The sequence below is a fragment of the Rhodotorula toruloides genome (assembly GCF_000320785.1).
Source record: "Rhodotorula toruloides NP11 unplaced genomic scaffold Scaffold27, whole genome shotgun sequence".
Lineage (NCBI taxonomy): Eukaryota > Fungi > Basidiomycota > Microbotryomycetes > Sporidiobolales > Sporidiobolaceae > Rhodotorula > Rhodotorula toruloides.
In genome coordinates, this window is record NW_015622987.1 from 61,014 (window position 1) to 80,330 (window position 19,317).

The window sequence follows — 19,317 nt, forward strand, 5'->3', positions numbered from 1 at the left end:
TGTACATGCAGTTGTATCACATACGCTACCATGCACTCTCTCTTCTTGCCTCTGCTCGTGGACGCCGCCTCGAACGGCCTTCCCAGCGTACCGGTGTGTTCAAACCTCGCTCGCTTGCGTCGAACTCGACTCGCTGACTTGCTTGCTCGTTGAGCTGTCTACCGTCAGTCGAACGACTTCTCGCCACCCGTTAGCGCGAGTCCGCTCGCCTCCGCGGACCCTCTCCTCCTCTCTCGCCTCGACCTCTAACTCGCTCCGACTGCTCGTGCGCTCTGACCGGCCAGACTTGGTTGAATGGCTTGATCGGCATCTGTGCATGCACGCTGATCCCGACCGAAGCCATCCCGACGTTGTGACCTGGTCATTCCGCCTCCTGTTCCCCTCTCACTCGTTCCCTTCACACCCTGTCCCGCTCTCGCAACATTCGGCTCTCCACCGGCGCTTGAGCACTCTTTCATTGATCCAGCAACTCGCCATGTCGACCCACCATGCCGTCCGAGCGCCGTATGAGGGCGTACCGTCGGGAGGAGGAGATGCGAGTGGATCGGGCACAACGGCCGGAGATCAGCTCGGAGGGGGTGGCGAGCCCAAATGGTGGACTCCGGAGGACCTCAGAAAGCGGCAGAGGGCGGGCAACGGCGGGACGAGCGCGGTTGGCGGGGCAGCTGCGGCTGGAGGAGGACTCGCTCGAGGTGCTCAAGGTGAGTCGCAGCGTCCTGCAATCTGAGGCTGGATGGTGACCTTGCTTACGCTGATTCTCGCTCGCAGGACACGTACGCGCGTCCGGCACGAATCCGAACACCAGCTTCTCGTCTCCTCCCTACCCCATCCAGCCGTCGCCAAACGCACCGCCCGCTCGCCAGTTCGGCTCGTCCTTCGTCGACCAAGGCTTCGTGCCTACCGGCCTCTACCTCTCGCCCAATGCGTCGACCTTCACTCCTCTCGGTCCGACAACCTTCACTCCGCTCGGCCCGATGCCTCCTCACCCAGCCGCGACTATCCCGGACCAGCCTTCCGCACCGCCATCTTCCGGCTTCTACGTCAATCACGAAGAGTACCGCGGGCAGGAGGAAGATCTGCACGTCCAGTCCGACGGCTCGTACGCCGCTTTTCCGGCTCCTCGGCTCGCGCACAAGGTCGTTCTCTCCTGGTCGACATCGCAAGGCGGCAGTACGGTGGCCGGAGACGTGCGTGGAGAGACTGAGGGTATGCTGAGCGCCGCAGAGAAGGAGCGCATTTTTGCGGAGGCGAGGCAGAAGAAAGGTAGTCGCGCGGTTGAGATCAAGCGTCCACCCCCGAGGCCGCCATCGGCTCCTCCCGCCCTCGACAAGGTCGCCGAACCTGCCGCCGACATCAAGAAGAGCGCTTCGCCAACTCCGTCGAACAAATCGTCGACCTTCACCTTCTCCCCCCAAGTCGCCAACTTCCGCCCACGCACTTCCCTCTCCGATGCCGCATTGACCGTCGACCCTCCTTCACCCGTACCGTCTGCTGCGAAGCCCGTGGACGACCCGCCTACCTCGCCGCCGTTGACCTCCAACTCGACCCGCGCCATGCCCACTTTCGGCCTTCTCAAGTCGCTCAAAGCGCCTTCCTCGAGCGCCGTCTCCCTCGCCGGCTCGTCCGCCGCCTCACTCGTTCCTTACGGCGACTCGGACGAGGAGAGCAGCGAAGAGTCTGACTCAAACGCCTACGCGACGCCGCCGACTATCTCGAAGACGCCGACTTCGGTAAGGGCTATGTCGCCTGAGCCGCAGAAGGAACTGCAGCGCTCGAGTGCCCCGTCGCCGCCGTCGAGCGCCTCGAGCCGGGCTGAGAAGGAGCAGCTGCCGTCGAGCGAGGGAGGCGCGTCGAAGCAGGGGGAGGCGAAGGAGGCGGAGCGGGACGAGTTTGTCAAGGTCATGGACTCGCGCGCCAGCAGCTCGACGGACGATGGAGACGAACCCGCCAATACAACCGAAGAGCTCATTGTCTTCATTGCGGAGGCGAGCGTCGAGGCAGACGTCGCTTCGTCGGCAACCTCCGCCTCAAAAGCGTCCGCGTCGAGCGATGAGCCCCCGATGAAGCGAGTCAGGACGGGGCATGTTGAGGAGGAGACGCCGGTGGAGGAGAGGTCGGTCAAGCCGGAGGTGCGCTGCACTTCGTCCTGCGTCTCGCCACAAGAAGCTGACCATGACATGGCATATACAGCTCCTCTACACCTCGTCGGCTTCTACCGTTGACGTCCGCCCCAACGCTCTCGTCCACGCTCCGCGCGCCAACGCTTCCTTCAGCCCGCCGCCGCTTGGCAGGACCGGAAACTGGGAATCTTTCCCTTCCTTCCACCTCACGTCGTCACCCTTCACCCGCTCGCTGCTCAACCCTTCCGTCTCGCCCTTCAACCCTTCCACCGCCGCGCCATTCGTTCCCGGTCTCGCCTGGGGCAACGGTTCCTTCTCGGTGCCGCCTCACTTCGGCCCCGTTCCGCCGCCGAATGCGCAGCGAGAGATCCGCTTGCGCACGGTCGAGAGCCTCCTCAAGGACACGATGGAGGAGAACGGTGTCCTTCGTCGCAAGGTCGAGAAGTTCAAGGTCGCGCACAAGGACCAGGCCGAGAAGCTCGCCGCGAAGGATGCCGAGCTCGAGTCGGCCCGCAAGGAGCTTGTCGACAAGCTCGCAGCCACCGCTGCCGACCTCGAGGAGGCGCGTCGCTCGTCGCCGTCGTCGTTCTCGGTCGCCCGCTACAACTCGGAGGAGACGAAGCGTGCGCTTCTCGAGCAGCGCAAGGAGATGCTGACCGAGAAGGAGGCGGCGGTCAAGAAGGTCCAGCTCTTGCTCGACATCGAGACGAAGCGGGCACAGAGCCTCAAGGACGCCGTCCAAATGCGGGACGACCAGCTTCGCGCTAAGGATGACGCCCTTCGCAGCATCGACGGGAGGATTAAGAAGTCGGAACAGCGTGCGGACGACGCCGTCCGTGCCGCTCGCGCTACGGAGAAGCAGTATCGCGAGGACTTTGAGCGACGTCTTCGCGCCGAAGAAGCCGAGCGTCGCAAGGAGCTCGAGACGCGCATGGTCGTCGAGAAGAAGGCGCTCGAGGCGAAGATCAAGTCGCTTGAGGAGAAGATCGAGGCGGGCGAGGAGGAATTGTTGCAGGCGAGTGCGTCGATTGAGCTGATGCAGAGCAAGACGGAGGACGCGACGGGGGAGCTGAAGGCGCTTTCTGCCGAGCTCAAGGAGACGGTAGCCTCGCGGGACGCTGCTCTCGCCGACGCGAAGAAGGTCAAGGATGAGTTGTCCCAGACTCACGCGGCCATCGCGGACTGGAAGAGGTGCGCCGAGGAGAAGGCGAACGAGGTCAAGACGGTCTCAGAGGAGCTGAAGGAGATGGTCGTCGCGCGTGACGCTGCGCTCGGTCGCTGCAGGGACGTCAAGAACCAGCTCGGTACGTCCCGCGCACTCCTCGCCTCGTCGCCCGAGCTGACGAGTTCGGAGCAGACTTGAGGAGCCGCGAACTTGAAGAGGCGAGGGAGGCGTCGAAGAAGGCTCAGGAGGCAGAGACGCAGGCTACTCTGGCCCTCGCTTCGATCAAGACGACGCTCAAGGAAAAGGAGGCAGAGTTGGCTACCGCAGAGGAGCACCGAGGTGCGTTCCCGCTTGCCCGTGCTGCTTTGTGGGGTTTTCGCTGAGTCTGTCATCGGCGCAGACGACGCGATCCGCGAGATTATCGCCCTTGAGCGCGCCGTGACTTTGCCTTCCGAGGCGCTCCTTGCCGCCAACAAGACCTGCGACGACCTGCGCGCCGTCAAGCAGTCGCTCGAAGACCGCGTCGCCTCGCTTGACAAGGAGCTCTCGACGCACAAGACCGAGGCCGAGACGTTCCGCAACAAGGCGCTCAAGGAGATGAAGCGCTTGACGACTCAAGTCAAGGAGGCGCAGGAGTCCCAGGCGCGCGTGTCGAAGCTCGAGCGAGACCTTGCCGATGCGCAACAGAAGGTCGAGGGCGCCGAGATTGCTCAGAAGCAGGTCAAGCTCGAGCTGGACGAGGCGAAGCAGAAGCTCGAGGCGGAGCAGAACGCGCGGACGGCGCTCGAGGGGTTGTTCAGGCAGAAGAACGAGTACAAGGACGCGGAGCTCAAGAGGGTGCAGGAGCGTGCGAAGAGCGAGCAGGACGAGCTGAGGCAGCGAGTGCGTTTGGCGATTCCAACCCGCTTCTCAAACTGACTTTCGCGGCTTCTCCGCTGATCCGCGTCTTCTTACCCTGCTCGCAGGTCCAACGCCTCGAGGAGGAGGTCGTCAAGGCGGAGCAGACGCACGAAGAGGCGGGCCAGCACGTCGACGCCGTCCTCGCCGAGTGCGCCGATCTCAAGCAGGAGAAGCACGAGCTCGAGAAGCGCGTCGCCGAGCTCGAGCAGAACAAGGCGGAGAGCGCGTCGAAGGCGTCGACGGACCACACCCGCGCAGAGGTCGAGAGGAGGAGCGAGGCGGCGTCCGAGAAGGCTTCGACGAGTGCGTCCGTCGTCTTCGCTACCCTCGCGTCAGCTCATCCTCCTCGTCGCAAGCAGGCTCCGTCGTCCACGCCGCGTTCGCGCGCAGGCCGGTCACGTCCAAGACGCTCGAGCTGCTCTCGAAGACGCGGAAGGGTTGAAAAGGAGGAGCCGCTTGGATCGGTGGAACGGGTCTCGCTTGTCGCTTCCCTGTCTTTGCAACAGCCGTTCGTCGTCGTCGTCGTGCTCGTTCACTCGTCGTCGCCATTCCCTCGGGCTTTGTCAACTTCGCCGTCTTGCGTCGGCCCCACCGCTCTCTGGCTTCAACTCTTCACTCTCACGCTCACGATGCCTCTCTCGACCGCTAGCAAAGCTTTCTGCGCCCACTTCAGATGCTCACTCCCGCTCGTGTGTCCGCCCATGGCTGCAGTCGCGGGAGGAGTGCTCGCAGCTGAGGTTCATCAAGCTGGAGGAGTCGGGTTCATCGGGGGTGTGAGTCGCTTCGCACAGGGTGTGGGCACGGTTGGCATACTGACAGACTTGCTACAGGGCCACACGCCGCTCGAGAACCTCAAGCAAGAGGTGCAGAAGGCGCGCGAGACGCTCTCCCTCCCTCCCGACGCAGACCTCCCGTGCGTTGCTCTCCTCGTTCCGCCCGTCTTCCCTAAGCTGACAAGCCCTCGCTTGCAGCATCGGCATCGGCTTGATCCTCTGGCGCCTCGAAGAACCGCACCTCTCGACCTCGCTCGCCCAGTACGAACCCGACACCTGGCTCCGCTACATCCTCCACGAGGCGCGCGCCTCCGCCGTGTGGCTGTCTTTCACGAATGGGAGTTTGGGGGAGTGGGTCAAGAGGGTGAGGAGGGTGGAGAAGGAGGGCGAGAGGAGGGAGAGGGTGAGGGTCGTTGCGATGGTGCAGACGGAGAAGGCGGCGAGGGAGTTGCTTGCGACTGAAGGGGTGGACGCGATCGTCGCGCAAGGTCAGTTCTGATACCTCGTCTCGGCGGATCAGGCGGAGAACCTCCTCCTTCGTCTTGCTGGACATCTTGGGAGAAGGACTGACTTTACGCTCGCTCGTTCCACAGGCACCGAATCCGGCGGCCACGGACCCACCGACTCCGTCGGCTCTCCCCTCCACACGCTCCTGACCACCCTCTCCCCCCTCTTCCTCCGCTCCTCGCCCCCCTTCCTCCTCGCAGCCGGAGGGCTCGCCTCCCCCTCCACCATCCGCTCCGCCCTCGCAATCTCGCCCGTGGCGGGCATCGTTCCAGGCACCGCCCTCTCAGTCTCTCGCTCCTCGCTCCTTCCTCTCGCGCAAAAAGAGCTCCTCGTTTGCACCCCCTCCGGAGCAGAGACGACGCGCGGATTGAAGTGGGACGAAGCGAGGGGTACGAATGGCTGGCCGGGGTGGTGCGATGGACGGGGAGTGAGGAATTTGACTAGCGACGATGCGGAGGAGGAGAAGGGTTTGACGAGCGAGGAGAGGGTGGAGAGGTATAAGAGGGCTGTGAGGGAGGGAGATGTACGGAGGGTGGTGACCTGGGCTGGTGCGTTCGCTCGCTCTGTCTTTCTCGAGTTCGGGTTCTGAGCGAGGGGTGCTGATGGTGAGGACGTGCGCGCAGGGACGGGCGTGGGGGATGTGAAGCGGATCGCTTCGGCGGGCGAGATCGTCCAGGAACTCATGTCGTCCGTCGTGTAGCGCAGCCTTCGCTCGAGGTCTGTACAAACTCTACAATCGCAATGCAGTCGTCGCTGTCACGCTACCGGCGAGCCCACCGCCCGCGCTACCTGTCGCACCAACGCGCTCACCTCCTCCCTCACCCACTCATGCCCTCCTTGGCCCGCACACCACCCTACAACGAGTCCCAGCACCACCGCGACCCCAACTCTGTGCTCGCTCCACCCCTTCCTTTCCCTCTCCCTAACAGCCTCGGCGCCATACGCCACGCTGACCCCCTTCCTCGCTTTCCGAATCGCCCCCTCGTTGGGCGGGTACCCAGCCGCCTCGAGTCCCGGCAGTCCATCGACCGATTCCGAGTTCTTGAGGGCCCAGTAGGACTGGAGTTTCGGAGTTGGGGTGAGGGGAAAGCTGGAGAGAGAGGGGGACGGGGAGGGGAGGTGTTCGAAGGGCGTGAAGTAGTCTTTGAGTCGAGGTCTGCAGTCGCGGAACGTGAGCGCGGCGAGAAAGAGAGAGAAGGAGAGGGATGTACGCACCGCTCGCCGACAAACTCGAAAAAGGGGACCGAATACCCACAACTAGTCCCGACCCTCTCGACCTCCATCCAAACCACCGCTCTCGCACCAGGCAACCGACGCGGGTCGTCGGGCGGGAGGAGGGCGTTGAATTGGGGAGTGTCGCGTGGGTGGATCGTGGCGTGGCCGTAGAGGCGGAGGATGCGGGGTGGGCCTTCGAAGGCGTTGAATACTACCTCTCTAGAAACGGTTAGTGCAGGCAAGAGGGGGAGAAAGGAAAGGGAAGGGAAAGGACGCACGGATTGTCAAGCGCCCGTTTCCCGGCTCGCGCATGTGAGAAATCGTCTCGTTCCCTGAGCCGGTCATGTCGACGTACCAGACTGCAGTGGGTGAGTCGATGGTGAAGCAGTCGTAGCCTGCTCCGTGATCCTTGTCAGTGCGCAATTCGGGAGAAGGGAGGGGAAGGGGCACGGGCCTTTGGGAGAGACGTTGACTGTTCCTGCTGCTGACAATGGCGCCGAAGCGACCCAGAAGACTTTCTGTTCCCTGCGTCGCGGGCCAAGTCATCCCCAGTCAGCAAGGAGAGGGAGAGAAGAGGGGGTGGGGACACACTTGATCCAGGGTATGAGGGACTCGGGGATCTCGTCGTAGAATGCGCCCATGGTGGACCGCGTGCGTTTGGGTGTGAGGGAGGGTGAGGATGAGGCCGGTCGAGGCGTGAGGATGTGGGGGTTGCGAAGGGGATGAGGCGAGGAGACAGCGGAGAGAGTCGAGCGACTTGCTGTGTGCGGCGGGTTGCGCAAGCAGTCCCACAGAGACCAGCAATGACAGCAAGGAGGACGAACGAAGCAACGGAGCGAGCGGTGAGCGGTGAGCGAGTTTCGTGGGAGACGCGCGAGTCAAGCGAGACCGCGTGGGACGAGCGGGCGAGTCTGGCGGGGTGGTGTAAAGTCGAGCGGGTTGCTTGAGTCGTGTGCAGTCGTCAGCGAGTGGCAGCTAGCCGTACGATGGCGTTCAAGACGGAGAACGAGCTGCTTTCCTGCTGGTGAGCGTGTTTGCTCTCCGCGTTGCGACGCCAAGTCGACGCGCGCTGTGCGAAGTTGATGAGCGAGTTGCGAGATTGTGGTCTGGGACGAGTACTGCACACGCTGACTGACTGGCAAGTTGTCCTGCCAGACACTCACTGCCACCCTCGCTCGCTCACCCTTTGACCCGCACAGACCCACCCACCCTCGCACTCTCGCTCGCACCGCTCTCTCCCTCCTCTCTCCTCTCGCTCACTCTCATCGCCTGGCTGGTCCCACGCACTCTCTCCCTCTCACACACGCCCAACCCACGTCACTCGTTCCAACCAACCTACCCACTCTCCTTCCTCTCTCTCCTCGTACCTCCCGCTCAACCGCCCGCCCACCATGCGCACGCCCCTCTCCCTCTTGCTCGCCCTCGCCCTCGCACTCGCCACCCTCTCCCTCACAGACGCAAAGAAGACCGGGAACGTGCTCACCACCAACGACAAGCAAGCGGCGGGTCTTCGTGCGTTTCCCTCCCTTCCCTCTTTTCCTGGGGGTGCGTGCGCTGATGGATGGTGAGTGAGCGTGAGCAGAGGCAGCTGCAGTCCGCTTGAAGCCGGGGAACTACGTCTTCCAGAACGTCCAGACCAAGCAGAAACTCGTTGCGTTCCCCTCCTCCTCCCTCTCCTCAAAAGCTCCCGCTCACGCCTGTTCTTTTTTCCCCAGCTCTACACGACCAACAAGAACAACATCTACCCGGGCAAGAAGGGCACGGTCGGGAGCGTGACGGCGTACCCGAACAACGGAGTCGCCTGGCACCGGTAAGCGAGCACTCCTGGGTCTGTCAAACAGAGAGGGGCGCATGCTCATTCGCTCCCTTTCCTCGCGCAGCCTCGAATTCGGACCCAAGTGCGTTCCTCCATCCTCCCCATTCCCCCTCCTTCCCCTCCTTTCCCGAAATCCCGCTCACGAACTCGCTGACGCTCGCTCGCTCGCTCAGGAACAAATGCCTCTCGTCGGCCTGGGGCGGCAACGGCAACAACGCCGCCGTGATGTACGTCTGTGCGTCCGGCAAAGGGTCGGAGAAGACTACCCTCGAGAAGACCAAGCAGTGCGTACCCGCTCGCCTCTCGATTCGCTCTCGGAGCTGAGGTGTGCCCGCGCACGCAGGTGGTGGATCTTTGTCCCGACGAACAAGCCCATCGCGAAAGCCCCCGCCAACTCTAAAGCGAACCAGGTCCTCCTCGCCGCCCAAGCCGACTCGATCGCGACCCGCAAGAAGAAGATTGCGGCTCAGAAAGCCGCGTTCCATAGGAAGCGATCGGGGTTGGTCAAGGAGGTTAGGAGGAGGGCGTTGGAGAAGAGGGGGATCAAGACTGTGTGCGTTCTTTCCGGCCTCTGGCTTTCTCGTCGTCTTTCGAGAGCGAGAGCTCACGAGTTCTTATCGGCGTACGCACACAGTTCCGGCGGTACCTTCTACATCATCCCGTCCGTCTCCCTCCCTCTCCCTCTCCTCCCTTCTCCCGCTAACCCCCTCCCGCTCGCGCAGGACCGACCACCTCCTCGACCGCACCGCGGCCCTGACAGGCAAATCCGTCACGCAGCGCGGTGTCAAGAACACGGTCGTGACGGACTGGAAGAAGGGGAACCGGTTGCAGCAGTGGAAGGTCACTAGGGTCAAGTAGGCCCCTCGTCAAGCTTTCGCAGGTTCTTGTGTTCGGCTCGTCTTATTCCACCCGGTTTTCGTTCGCTGTGCCCATACCCTCTTCTCGTTTGATTCTCCACTTAGTCTCGTTCACGCGCTAGTCGCCCTCCCTCCCCTTCGTTCCCTTGACGCTAGTCGTCCCCTCTTCGTTCCGTTTCGTTCCTTCTTCGCAGAACCCCTCCTCTCATCGCACTTCGCACTTCGCACTTCGTTCTTTGCAACCCACTTCGTCGTTTCACCCTTTCACAAGCGTCCCGAGCGCAGCGAGACGAAAGACCGAGAGAGAAGAGAGAGGGTGGGGCTACCAAACGTCCCGCGCTTCTTCTTCCAGCCCCGTAACAGCTTCACTCCAACTATCGGTCGCACCGGCTTGGGAGATCCACTCGGGGCACGTCGAGGTCATGGAAGTGGAAGGTGAGGGCGGAGGGAGGGGAGGGAGAGGAGGGGCAGGGGGAGGGGAGAGGAGGAGGGATGAGCCTAGCTGGTTCGCTGGCTCGTCGTGACGGCGATGGCGAGGGCGGGTGTGAGGCGTCGATGGGGAAGAAGGGTGGTGAGTTTGGGATGTCGAGGAGAAGTTGGCGGGCGGCGAGAGGGAGTCGAGCTGCGCTCCGTCCTCCTCTTGCTCGTTGTGCTGCGCCTCACGAAAGCCCTTGAGCATCCTCAACATCGCTCCTCATCAAGCGGAACCCCCAGACTCACCTCCCTCCCGCTTCCCCTCGGGCGGGTCGCAGCCCACCCCCTCGCCTGCCAAACCATGTGCGCGATGACGCCCGCTACGAACGTCGTAGCCGCGAGGAGGAGGAGCGCTTCGGGTGTGGCCATCTCCTGAGCGGGAGGAGGGAGAAAGTAAGGGAGAGAAGGGAGCGGAAGCGACCTTCTCAAGCGAGAGTGGGGCATCGAAACGCTTCAAGAGGCTCGCGAGAAGTCGACTCCAGTATTCGTACACTGTACTACACCCACCCACACGCGCTCACTCCCCCGTCCTTTCCCTCGCCGCCACTCGTTCCCTCAAGTTCCTAAACCCCTCTCCCTCGCCCATCCACTCCCTTTCCCTCTCGCCATCCCCCGCCCATCCAGCTTCAAAGACGGTCCCGAGTGCACCGAGGAAGAACGTCTCGAGCGAGAGGCCGGGGGAGGGGAAGCAGTAGCGGGTACAGTCGCCGCTTGTCGGGCTGCGCAGACCCTTGCCCGCTCCTGCTAGGACGGTCTGCGCGGCGTGAGAGGCGGTGGAAGAGGAGGAGAAAGGAGAGGCGGAGGAAGAGCCGACCATCCCACTGCGCCAGACGGAGAGGGGGGAGTCAAGGTCGAGGAAGGGCACGCCAAATGCCGGCAGGACGACCCGCCGAGCGAGGTCGTTCTGGAAGAAGAGTTGGGTGTTGTGGTAGATGATGTGTGGGGGGAGGAGCGAGCCGTCGACGCGGAAGAGGAGGTCGGAGAGCGAGGGCTGGGAAGAGCGGGGAGGGGGGCCGTCGCCTGGCGAGGTGGGTAGCTCGTCGGTGTCGGTGTCGGTGTCAGTTTGGGACGCGGCACAATCGGCGTGCTGACGCCACCCGCCGCGGTAGACGACGAGCTGGTCGGGCGGACTCGGCGGTGCGCGGATAGCCCGCAACGCCTCGACCAATTCCGGCACCCAGACATTCCTGGTCGTTTCCGCCGCCGCCTCGACTATCCTCAGCGCCTTCTGCTCCACCTCGACCCGCTCATCACTCAGCAACCCCCTGACCCACTCATCCCAAGTCTCGTTGAACCCCTTTCTCGGCAGCGGCAACGGCGGCTTATTGAGCACGACAATATCCGACCTGCGCGAATCGGCGAGCCATTGCTGGTTCACCTCGCGCACGCCGGTCGAGGGGTGTGTGTAGGTTGGGAGGGTCTGCGCAGAGGACGGGCGCAGGCCGTCTGTGCGGCGGTAGCGGAGGAGGGTGCCGTACGAGGGGGAGCGGGTGGACGATTGGCGCTTGGTGTGAGTATGCGAGTGAGACGTCGAGTCATGCGCGTCGGACGAGGGTGTCGAGTCGCGCTTCTCCACGTCGGCAGGCGCCCGCTCCTCCCTTCTCCGCAGCTCCTCCCCACCGGGCGACAACGGCAGCCTATGATACACCCTCTCGTCCCCTTCCCAGTCCTCCACCCCCTCGCCCTTCTCACTCCTCAAAATATTCCCACACAGGGCATGCTCCTTGCAATACAAGTCGCCATAGCAGCTCTGCGGCTCGGTGGTCGTCCAGTCGAGGAGGAGGTCGTGCAAGGAGTACTGCGTCGAGTCGCCGAGGAGGAGGGTGGATTTGTGGGCGAGGAGGCGGCAGAAGCGGGAGCGAGAAGGCGGGCCGGAGAGCCGGAGTGAGGGGGAGAGTGACGCAGGTGCGAGGTTGGCGCAGGCGGGAGAGGAAGCCCAGCGCCACTTGAGCGACTCGCGCACGCCCCAGCCGCCTTCGACCTCATCCGCTGCGGATCCAGGTTCGCGACCCTTGTAGAACCGCTTGTCGCATGCCGCATATCGACTCTCCTGCTTGTGGACTGTCAGGCCCCGGCCTTGTGAGGCAAGCCACTCGCCTGACGCGTCGTAGATCCACGAGCCCGACGAGGAGGAGCAGTCGAGGAAGGATTGGAGGTCGCGAGCTTCGGAGGAGGAGGCGATGGCTGTGCCGGGGATGCCGCGAAGGCGGAACGAGAGGGACGAGGTGGCGGAGGAGACGAGGGATTTGATGTCGGAGGCGAGAGACTCGAAAAGCGAGTCGTAGGTTGCGGAAAAGGCGGGAGAGAGGGAGTCGGCGGAAGGAAGCGAGGAGGCAATGGCGATGGTCCGTGGCAATTGGCGCCCCGCTCGCTCGTTCAAGGCGCCTCCCTTCGTCTCGCCGTCTGCCGCAATGCTCGCCAGCTCCTTCACCGGTGTCGCCAATCCTCTTATTGTCCCTTCCGCGCCAACCTCGCTTACTGATCCCGCAACCGCATCTATCGTCTCGCCTCGCCCATCAAGCCCTCCTGCAGCATCTTTCGCAGCACTAGCGACCGCGAACAGCACGAACGAGCAGCCGAGAGCGAATGTGGAGCAGCGCGAGCGTCTCGAGCGGGCTGGCATGGTCGCCTCGCAGCTCTGCGGGCGGTGCGAGCGTGTGAGCAAGAATATGCAATCCTGGAGAGAGAGTCTGCGAGGCTCACCAGGCTGACCGGAGGAAGCTGAGGTCGTCGTGTCCGTCAGACTTCGCGTTCATCAAACTCTCGCTTCGTCTTCTCGGTCGCTCTCGCTAGAAAGGCTCAACTAGCCGCCTACAGCGCCCAATGCCCTTTCAGCAACCGCTCGTACCCTCCCCGACGCTCTCCGCCGCGTCCCCACACCTCCCCTCCTCCTCGACTTCGCGATCCGCATCGCCTGCGCTCGCAACGCAGACAACGGTCGGGCTCGGCGTGATCGGTGCAGAAGGACTGGACGTGCATAAGGATCAGGAAGAACAGGTCGCAAAGGCGGAAGTGACCAGTCCGCTTGAGTTGACCCAGTTCGTGAGTGGTCGTGGGCTTGTCCTCGTTCGTGCAAGGCTCATTGTAGCTGCAGCGCTGACGTTGCGAGGCGTTCCCCTTCTCACAGGTGGACAACCTCCTGAACGACCTCGAATCACGCTTCGACGCCCTCTCCTCCGACGTTCTCTCCCGCCGTGCGTCCTCCTTGCCCTTGTCGCGTCGTCTTTCCCAGCTGACAGTTCCTAAGCCCACGCAGTCAACTCCCTCTCCACCCGTGTCGACTCGCTCGAGACGAGTCTCTCAGACTTGATGAGCGGAACGGCGCTCCCTCCTCCTTCGGCTCCCCCTTCCGTGACAAGCCCAACAAGCGCCTCCTGATCGACCCATCGCCTCTTCCCTATGCCCTCCGACTGTCCTAACGTCTTTGTTGTATCGCCTACGCAGCTCCCCGCCGTCCAGTGCCTGTATTGCCTGTCCATTTCGCCTGCCCATTCATTCGACTCGTCTCGCGCAAGCGTCTCTATCGCGACGAGATCCCAACGGAGAGAATCCTTTTGTCCGAGTTCCATTTTAGCGTTTGCGAGCGAGTCGAAGCGGGCGGGAGGGTAAAGAGAAGGAGGGAGGAACCGGACTACACAAAGCGAGGAGGAAGGAGAGGGATAATATCGTACAGAACGAAAGCAAAAAGCGCGAGCATCTAGTCTTCATACCTCCCTCAAAGCGCCTCGACGCCCTTGGTGACTTCCTCGACCTCACCTCCCTCGCTCTTACCCGCAACGTTCGAGTAACTGAACCCGTCCTTCCTCATCGCGGGCTTCTCAATCTTCGCTCCCTGCTGAGCGGGAGCAGCGGCATGGGGCGGCGTGTCCTTCTCGACAGGAGGCAAAGGGGGCGCAACGTCCTTGGGCTTAGCCGCAGCCGGTGCGAGCGGGCCCTTCCTGACCCACGCGCCCTCGCCCCTCTCCCCACCCGCACCCGCACCCGCGAAACCCTCCTTACGCTCCTTCTTCTCCGGCAACGTAGGCGCAGGACGCGCAGCGAGTTTCTCCTCGACTTCGCGCTCTTTCGACGCGGTGTCGATGGGCTTGGCGGCGCCGAAGGGACTGGCGCGCGACGAGCTGCCGGCGGGAGTGGAGGGAGTCGAGGAGGGAGGAGAGGCGCCGGGCGTGCCGGTGGCGGAGCGGGCGGAGAGCTGCAGAGGGCGGCGGGTCATAGGCGGGTCCGAGGCTGCGCGTGTGCATTGAACGCCTGTCAGTTCCTCACTTCCCCGTCAAGAAGAGCAACAGTGGCAACGCACGAGTCCTCGATCCAAAGCCACTTCCAAAGCCCTTCCTCTCCTGCCCAGGAAGCGGTCCCCTCCTCTCCCAAGTCTGCGCCTCATCCGCACCGGGACCCGTCCTCTCGCGATCCGCAAACATCTGCCTCCTCTCGCCGCGCTCGGCAGGCGGCGCCGAGGGGATGAACTTGCCTCCGCGGATGGGGGCGTCGCGCTCGATCTCCGGTGCGGGCTCGAACGAGCGAGGCGGACGTCCTCCTTCGCCGCCTGGTCCAGCGGGCGCGCCATAGCCCGAGAACCCACGACGGGGCTCAGAAGGCGCAGAAGGCGTGAACTTTCCACCGCGGATCGGGGCGTCGCGCTCGATTTCCTCGAAGCCGCCCGGTCCGTCACGAGGGGGTCCACGGTCCCTCGACATTCCGCCGAACCCGCCCGAGCGGCCAGGGAGACCCGGAAGAGGCCCAGTGCGCTCCCACGTGCTCGCCTCGTCTGCGCGGCCCATCCGGCTCGTCTGCGCTTCGGCGACTGAGATGCGGACGACGCGACCGCCGAGGTCGTGGCCCGACGCGGAGAGAGCCTGCGAGAGGTGGTCGGCCGTCTCGAACTCGACGTAGCCGAATCCGCGGGGCTTGCCGTCCATGCCGGTGACGAGGCGGACCGACTTGACCTGCGCAGCCAAGTTTCTGATCAGTAAGTCCTCCCGTTCAGTTGAGAGCAAGCGAGACTTACGCCGAGACCGGTGAAGAAGTCCTCCAAGTCCGCCTCGGTCGTCTCGAAGCTCAAGTTGCCCACGAACGCGGTGTAAGGCGGCGCAGTCGGGAAGGGGACCTCGGCGCGGGGCGGACGCCCGTCGTCGCGGTCGCCGAAGCCGCCTGGTCCGCCGGAGCGGGGGCCGTAGCGGTCTGCGCGCGCGCAATGGCATTAGAGGCAGCGGGAGGAAAGGGAGGAAGGGAGGGGACGAACCGCCTTGGCCCATTCCGCGGGTGAGGTGCGAGCCGCCGAGTCCGGGTCCCTCGCCAAAGGTAGGGCCGGCCGAGGCTGCGCGCGAGAACAGAGTCAGGTCAGACGAGCAAGCGAGCGAGGAGAAGGGCAATGTGGACGCACGTCCGGTCGGGAGCTCGTCCATCTCGTCAGCCCACGATCCACCAGTGGCTGCGGGCGTGCGTCAAGTCGGAGCAGAGAGCATAAATGTCGAGAGCAGCGGCGGAAACACGAGCGAGAAGAGCGAGGACAAGGTCAAGAGGGTGGGGTGTCAGCGTGCGGGTCAGTCCTCGAGCGAGAGAGTGGGTACGGACTGGTGTCGGCCAAGAACGAGTTCAAGTCCATCTTCTGTCCCTTTTTCTGCGGTCATCGCGCGCGTGTGCGTCGAGTGCGAGCGGGTGGAGGGTGTGAATGGCGAGGGAGATGAGGAGAGGGCGTGAGTGAGCGCGGCGCGGCGGGACAAAGACGGGCGGGTGCGTACCTTGGGTGCCATCGTTGCTGTCTGTGAGTCTGGTCGACCTGTGAGAGCGCTGTGGTGCTGGAAAGCGAGAGCCTCGTCTCGTCCTCGACCAGCGACAAGCTCACCCTCGACGACGACGACGACACCCTCTCGCAGGCGGACTAGACACGGTACTACAGTCAGACAGACACTACAACGATGCTCCGAACACTCTGCGCACACCTCGCACCGCGGCGACCACTCCGCACCCCCTCGTCGACCACCACCCGCCTCATCTCGTCGTCCTCGCCCGCCTCCGCACCCGTACAAGCAGCAGCAGCCTCCCGAGCACGACCATCCACACCCAAGAACAAAGGCAAGGGGAAAGCCGCCGCCGCAGCCGCCGCTCCCGCCCCCTCGCACTACCTCATCACCCTCCTCCGTTCGCCCAACCACCTCGGCGCGACAGTCTACTCGACCACGCGCGTGCTCGGGCTCACCAAGCGCCTCTCGTCCGTCATCGTCCCCATCAACCCCGTCAACGCGGGATACATCCTCCGCATCAAGGAACTCGTCGGAGTGCGCCTGGTCTCGGGCGAGGATGTGCAGAGGTGGGCGAGCAAGGAGTGGAGGGAGCGGCCGGGAGAGGGCAACCAGGGCAGCGGGTTGAGGGTCATGGGCGGCGCAGGACCGAACGCGGTCATTCGCGTCGGGAGCGAGCGCGCGAGGGGCGACGAGCGCGGGTTCAAGGTCGTCGGGCGGGCGTCGCCGTTGTGAGCGGGCGGGGCATTCTCTGCGGTTGTACAGGGAGCGGACGTAGTGGCGGAAGAGGGAACGGCCGGTCTCGCATTGCAACACTCGACTCGGTTCTAACGACGAAACTGCTCGCCGTCGACACTCGCTGTCGCCTTCCCGTCGCCTACCTTCTCTTCCCTTTCTTCCTCTGCTGGCCGCGACGCCAGCCCACACCGTCGCCGTCGCTGCCCCGTACCACGCTATCTCCCTGACGATGCTTGAGTGTCCTCACGCCCCACGCCTTGTCCGCGACGTGCTCTTCTCCTTCCGGCCCTTTTTCTCTCTCTTTGCATGTTTGAGAGACTCCAACTACGCTGCGCTCTCACGGGCTCGACTATCCGGGCATCTCCGCTGACCGCAGACTACACAACGACAAGACTTATCAACTTTCCTCCTCCTCGCCATCCGCCGCTGTCGCCTTGCGCCGTCCCTTCCTCTTGCAGCGCTCGCCCACCAAACGAACCAGACTCAGCGGTCCTTGAACGGTCTCGCTGAAGCAGGTCTTCGGTCTCGCGAGGATCACTTCGCCTTCTTGCTGCCTGGCGTCCGCTCGTCGTGCGTCGCTCTCTACGCGACAAAATCAAGTGTAGAAGGGGTACTGCAGTTTCAGACAATTCACAAAAACCTCGCTCAAGCCAGACCCTCGAAATCCTCAAAGCGCTCCCTCTCCTAGTGCTGAGCACTCTCCTCCTTTCCCAACCCCATCATCTCCCTCTTCCTAACCCCCTCGACGGCCTTCTCCTTAGCCTGCACGACCTGTTCCGAGGGGGAGCGGAACATCTCGCGCGGGTTTTGGGGCGGGTTCGAGGCGCGCGAGGACCAGAAGTCGCGGTTGGAGGAGAAGAGCTGCGCGACGAGCGTTAGCGAGGGGTGGAAGCGGAGGAGGAGTTAGGGCGTGTGAGCGACAGAGGGAGTGGGGCCAGAGCGGAGAGTAAGGAAGGACAGAGAGGGAGGAGAGGGAGGAAACGAGGCGACAAACCTTGGTGTTCTTGTGCTGCTCGACGTCGTTCCTGCACACGCACAAACCATCGCGAGTCAGTCCTACAGCTCTAGACACGGGGGAAGAAGAGCGAAATCGTGGGGGAGGAGGAGGACCAAGTCGGGACTCGAGACGCACCAAGGCTCGGGGTGGCGTTTCTTGTCTACGATAACATCGCTCTAATTGACGTTTAAAGACCGTAGAAAGCGTCAGCAACCTCCCAGACGTCTCGAGACTCGCTCCTGACCCTCCAGCGCGCTCCCAGCCTTCCAAACGCCTCCGCTCGCCCGGCTCGCCTTACAACGACGCAGGAGACAGTAGGGTGGGCCGCACCGAGTTCCTGAGGTAGTGAGCGCCGAACGCGAGGGCGCCGACGACTCCGCCTCCGACGGCGACGCTGCGAGGTGCGAGGGAAGGACACGTGGTCAGTGGGGAAGGAGGGTTGCTCGACTCGCTCCTCGAGCTGACGCTGCTGTAGAGTCCACAGCGCGTCGTACGCGATGCCAGAGCAGACACCCCGCAGGATAGAGCGGGAACGAAGCGGGGGATAAGGTGGCGAGGTGTGCGGGGATGGCTGGGGTCGCTGCGGGGCGAGCGAGGGAGAGAGTGGGACAGTACTGGGACGTACAAGAGAGGCGTGAGGGAAGGGTCACGGCGGACGAGGCGGGCGACGGAGGCCATCTTGTGTGCTTGTGCGTGTGGGAGTGAGTGTGTGAGGAGAAGGAGCGAGAGGAAGTGGGGCAAGTGGTCGGGACTCGCACAGGGGGAGGAGAGCGGCGTGCACAGGCAGCGAGTCGAACGCTCTCTTCTGACGATGCAGACAGCTGAGAGAGCGCAGAGTCGACCAGGAAGAATGAAGCAGACGAGGCGAGTCCAAGGAAAGGCAGACGCGCAGACGGAGATGCTCGAGGACGACTGTTTGGCTTGCTATGGACAGATCCCCTTCAATACCTTACTCCCTCCTCTCATACAACCTCCTCAGCCCTCCGAGGGCGACGCGGAACCCGCCGGCTCAGCAGTGAAAGTCGTACGGAAGCCACTTGCCCTCGTAGGTGATGCGGACTGTGTCGGCGCCGTTCTTCTGGACTTTCTCCACCTGCGGGCACGCGTGAGGCGTCAGTGAGATGTTGGTGAGAGGCGGGTAAGCCGCAGGGGTTGAGAGGTGGATAGGGAGGAAGGAGGAAGACCTGCGGACGGACCTTTGCGCTGAAGTTGATGGCGGACATGCTGGCACCCGCGCGAGGCGTGCGTCAGCTTCACAGATTGTCAGCGTACTTGGCGAGCGTGTACGCACATCCCGTCTCCGAACTCTGCGGGCGCAACAACCGCAAAAGTCAGCCTGTGCTTCTCCCCTCCTCCATCCAAAACTCGGTACTCACTCTCATGAATCACGCTCTTGAGTGCATACCCATACACTCCGATGATCTCGTAAAGCCTGTACAGAGTCGGGTCGGTCGGAGGCATGGGCGTGAGTTGGCCGCGTTCGGGGAAGAAGTGTGGGTTGAAGTGGCGTTTCATGGCCTGCGGACCAGGGTGGGCGTCAGTGAGCTCGCGATTGCATATGCGCATGCGAAGGAAGGAAGGGCAGGACGAAGCGAACGAACCTTTGCGTCGATCCAGGGTCCAAGAACATCAATCAGCTTGTCGACCTCCTCATCCGTCGGCTTCGCCTGGCCATAGAAGAGCGCTGCGACCCAGACTTCGTCGCGTCCCATCCGTTGGGCGATCTGTTCGAAGGAGAGTTCTGCGATGAGGGAGGGGGGTCAGTTTCGAGGGGTACTTGGCAGGACGGATGGAGAGCGGAGCGGGGTGAAGACGCAGTGAGCGGCTCGAAGGGACTCACTCTTCGTCTTCTTCGCCTCGAAGAGTTGCTGCGATCCGCACCAAACCGCTCAGCGACGACCGTCCTCGAGGTGGGGAGCAACGAAGCGCGCAGCGCACCTGGTTGACGTCGGCGAGACTCTGGACTACCGAGGCCATCTTTCGCGACTTGCGTGAGTAGAGAGAGGGCAAGGGGAGG

At 63.5% G+C, this 19,317-nt stretch overlaps 11 protein-coding genes across 11 annotated transcripts; 5 read left to right on the forward strand and 6 right to left on the reverse strand.

Annotated features, from left to right (window-relative positions):
- Positions 1 to 30: 30 nt before the first annotated feature.
- Positions 31 to 4,627, forward strand: RHTO_04274 (uncharacterized protein; the record flags this gene model as incomplete). Its single annotated transcript, XM_016417942.1, has 8 exons — positions 31 to 93; positions 155 to 701; positions 769 to 2,129; positions 2,191 to 3,424; positions 3,478 to 3,624; positions 3,686 to 4,167; positions 4,251 to 4,488; positions 4,545 to 4,627. The coding sequence occupies 8 exons, from the start codon at positions 31 to 33 to the stop codon at positions 4,625 to 4,627; spliced, it is 4,155 nt and encodes a 1,384-aa protein (XP_016270619.1).
- A 259-nt stretch (positions 4,628 to 4,886) lies between these two features.
- Positions 4,887 to 6,054, forward strand: RHTO_04275 (2-nitropropane dioxygenase; the record flags this gene model as incomplete). Its single annotated transcript, XM_016417943.1, has 4 exons — positions 4,887 to 4,958; positions 5,016 to 5,098; positions 5,157 to 5,446; positions 5,552 to 6,054. 4 exons carry the CDS (start codon positions 4,887 to 4,889, stop codon positions 6,052 to 6,054), a joined length of 948 nt encoding a protein of 315 aa, XP_016270620.1.
- Positions 6,055 to 6,221: 167 nt separating this feature from the next.
- Positions 6,222 to 7,321, reverse strand: RHTO_04276 (pyridoxamine phosphate oxidase family protein; the record flags this gene model as incomplete). Its single annotated transcript, XM_016417944.1, has 5 exons — positions 6,222 to 6,621; positions 6,681 to 6,891; positions 6,959 to 7,075; positions 7,131 to 7,198; positions 7,272 to 7,321. 5 exons carry the CDS (start codon positions 7,319 to 7,321, stop codon positions 6,222 to 6,224), a joined length of 846 nt encoding a protein of 281 aa, XP_016270621.1.
- Positions 7,322 to 8,071: 750 nt separating this feature from the next.
- On the forward strand, positions 8,072 to 9,354 carry RHTO_04277 (uncharacterized protein; the record flags this gene model as incomplete). Its single annotated transcript, XM_016417945.1, has 8 exons — positions 8,072 to 8,192; positions 8,263 to 8,330; positions 8,396 to 8,490; positions 8,561 to 8,578; positions 8,670 to 8,780; positions 8,840 to 9,049; positions 9,131 to 9,157; positions 9,219 to 9,354. 8 exons carry the CDS (start codon positions 8,072 to 8,074, stop codon positions 9,352 to 9,354), a joined length of 786 nt encoding a protein of 261 aa, XP_016270622.1.
- Positions 9,355 to 9,675: 321 nt separating this feature from the next.
- RHTO_04278 (uncharacterized protein) lies at positions 9,676 to 10,196 on the reverse strand (the record flags this gene model as incomplete). The annotated part of the gene is made up of 2 exons (XM_016417946.1): positions 9,676 to 10,005; positions 10,074 to 10,196. The coding sequence occupies 2 exons, from the start codon at positions 10,194 to 10,196 to the stop codon at positions 9,676 to 9,678; spliced, it is 453 nt and encodes a 150-aa protein (XP_016270623.1).
- A 148-nt stretch (positions 10,197 to 10,344) lies between these two features.
- On the reverse strand, positions 10,345 to 12,450 carry RHTO_04279 (uncharacterized protein; the record flags this gene model as incomplete). Its single annotated transcript, XM_016417947.1, has 1 exon — positions 10,345 to 12,450. One exon carries the CDS (start codon positions 12,448 to 12,450, stop codon positions 10,345 to 10,347), a length of 2,106 nt encoding a protein of 701 aa, XP_016270624.1.
- A 200-nt stretch (positions 12,451 to 12,650) lies between these two features.
- Positions 12,651 to 13,205, forward strand: RHTO_04280 (heat shock factor-binding protein 1; the record flags this gene model as incomplete). Its single annotated transcript, XM_016417948.1, has 3 exons — positions 12,651 to 12,869; positions 12,955 to 13,021; positions 13,084 to 13,205. The coding sequence occupies 3 exons, from the start codon at positions 12,651 to 12,653 to the stop codon at positions 13,203 to 13,205; spliced, it is 408 nt and encodes a 135-aa protein (XP_016270625.1).
- Positions 13,206 to 13,542: 337 nt separating this feature from the next.
- On the reverse strand, positions 13,543 to 15,577 carry RHTO_04281 (translation initiation factor eIF-4B; the record flags this gene model as incomplete). Its single annotated transcript, XM_016417949.1, has 7 exons — positions 13,543 to 14,054; positions 14,125 to 14,770; positions 14,833 to 15,005; positions 15,067 to 15,141; positions 15,208 to 15,255; positions 15,399 to 15,444; positions 15,566 to 15,577. 7 exons carry the CDS (start codon positions 15,575 to 15,577, stop codon positions 13,543 to 13,545), a joined length of 1,512 nt encoding a protein of 503 aa, XP_016270626.1.
- A 165-nt stretch (positions 15,578 to 15,742) lies between these two features.
- RHTO_04282 (50S ribosomal protein) lies at positions 15,743 to 16,300 on the forward strand (the record flags this gene model as incomplete). Its single annotated transcript, XM_016417950.1, has 1 exon — positions 15,743 to 16,300. The coding sequence occupies one exon, from the start codon at positions 15,743 to 15,745 to the stop codon at positions 16,298 to 16,300; it is 558 nt and encodes a 185-aa protein (XP_016270627.1).
- A 687-nt stretch (positions 16,301 to 16,987) lies between these two features.
- Positions 16,988 to 17,978, reverse strand: RHTO_04283 (NADH dehydrogenase [ubiquinone] 1 alpha subcomplex subunit 4; the record flags this gene model as incomplete). Its single annotated transcript, XM_016417951.1, has 5 exons — positions 16,988 to 17,164; positions 17,298 to 17,328; positions 17,436 to 17,476; positions 17,631 to 17,694; positions 17,926 to 17,978. The coding sequence occupies 5 exons, from the start codon at positions 17,976 to 17,978 to the stop codon at positions 16,988 to 16,990; spliced, it is 366 nt and encodes a 121-aa protein (XP_016270628.1).
- Positions 17,979 to 18,309: 331 nt separating this feature from the next.
- Positions 18,310 to 19,277, reverse strand: RHTO_04284 (cyanate hydratase; the record flags this gene model as incomplete). Its single annotated transcript, XM_016417952.1, has 7 exons — positions 18,310 to 18,393; positions 18,497 to 18,524; positions 18,592 to 18,607; positions 18,677 to 18,818; positions 18,902 to 19,041; positions 19,141 to 19,168; positions 19,239 to 19,277. 7 exons carry the CDS (start codon positions 19,275 to 19,277, stop codon positions 18,310 to 18,312), a joined length of 477 nt encoding a protein of 158 aa, XP_016270629.1.
- Between the last annotated feature and the right edge of the window lie 40 nt (positions 19,278 to 19,317).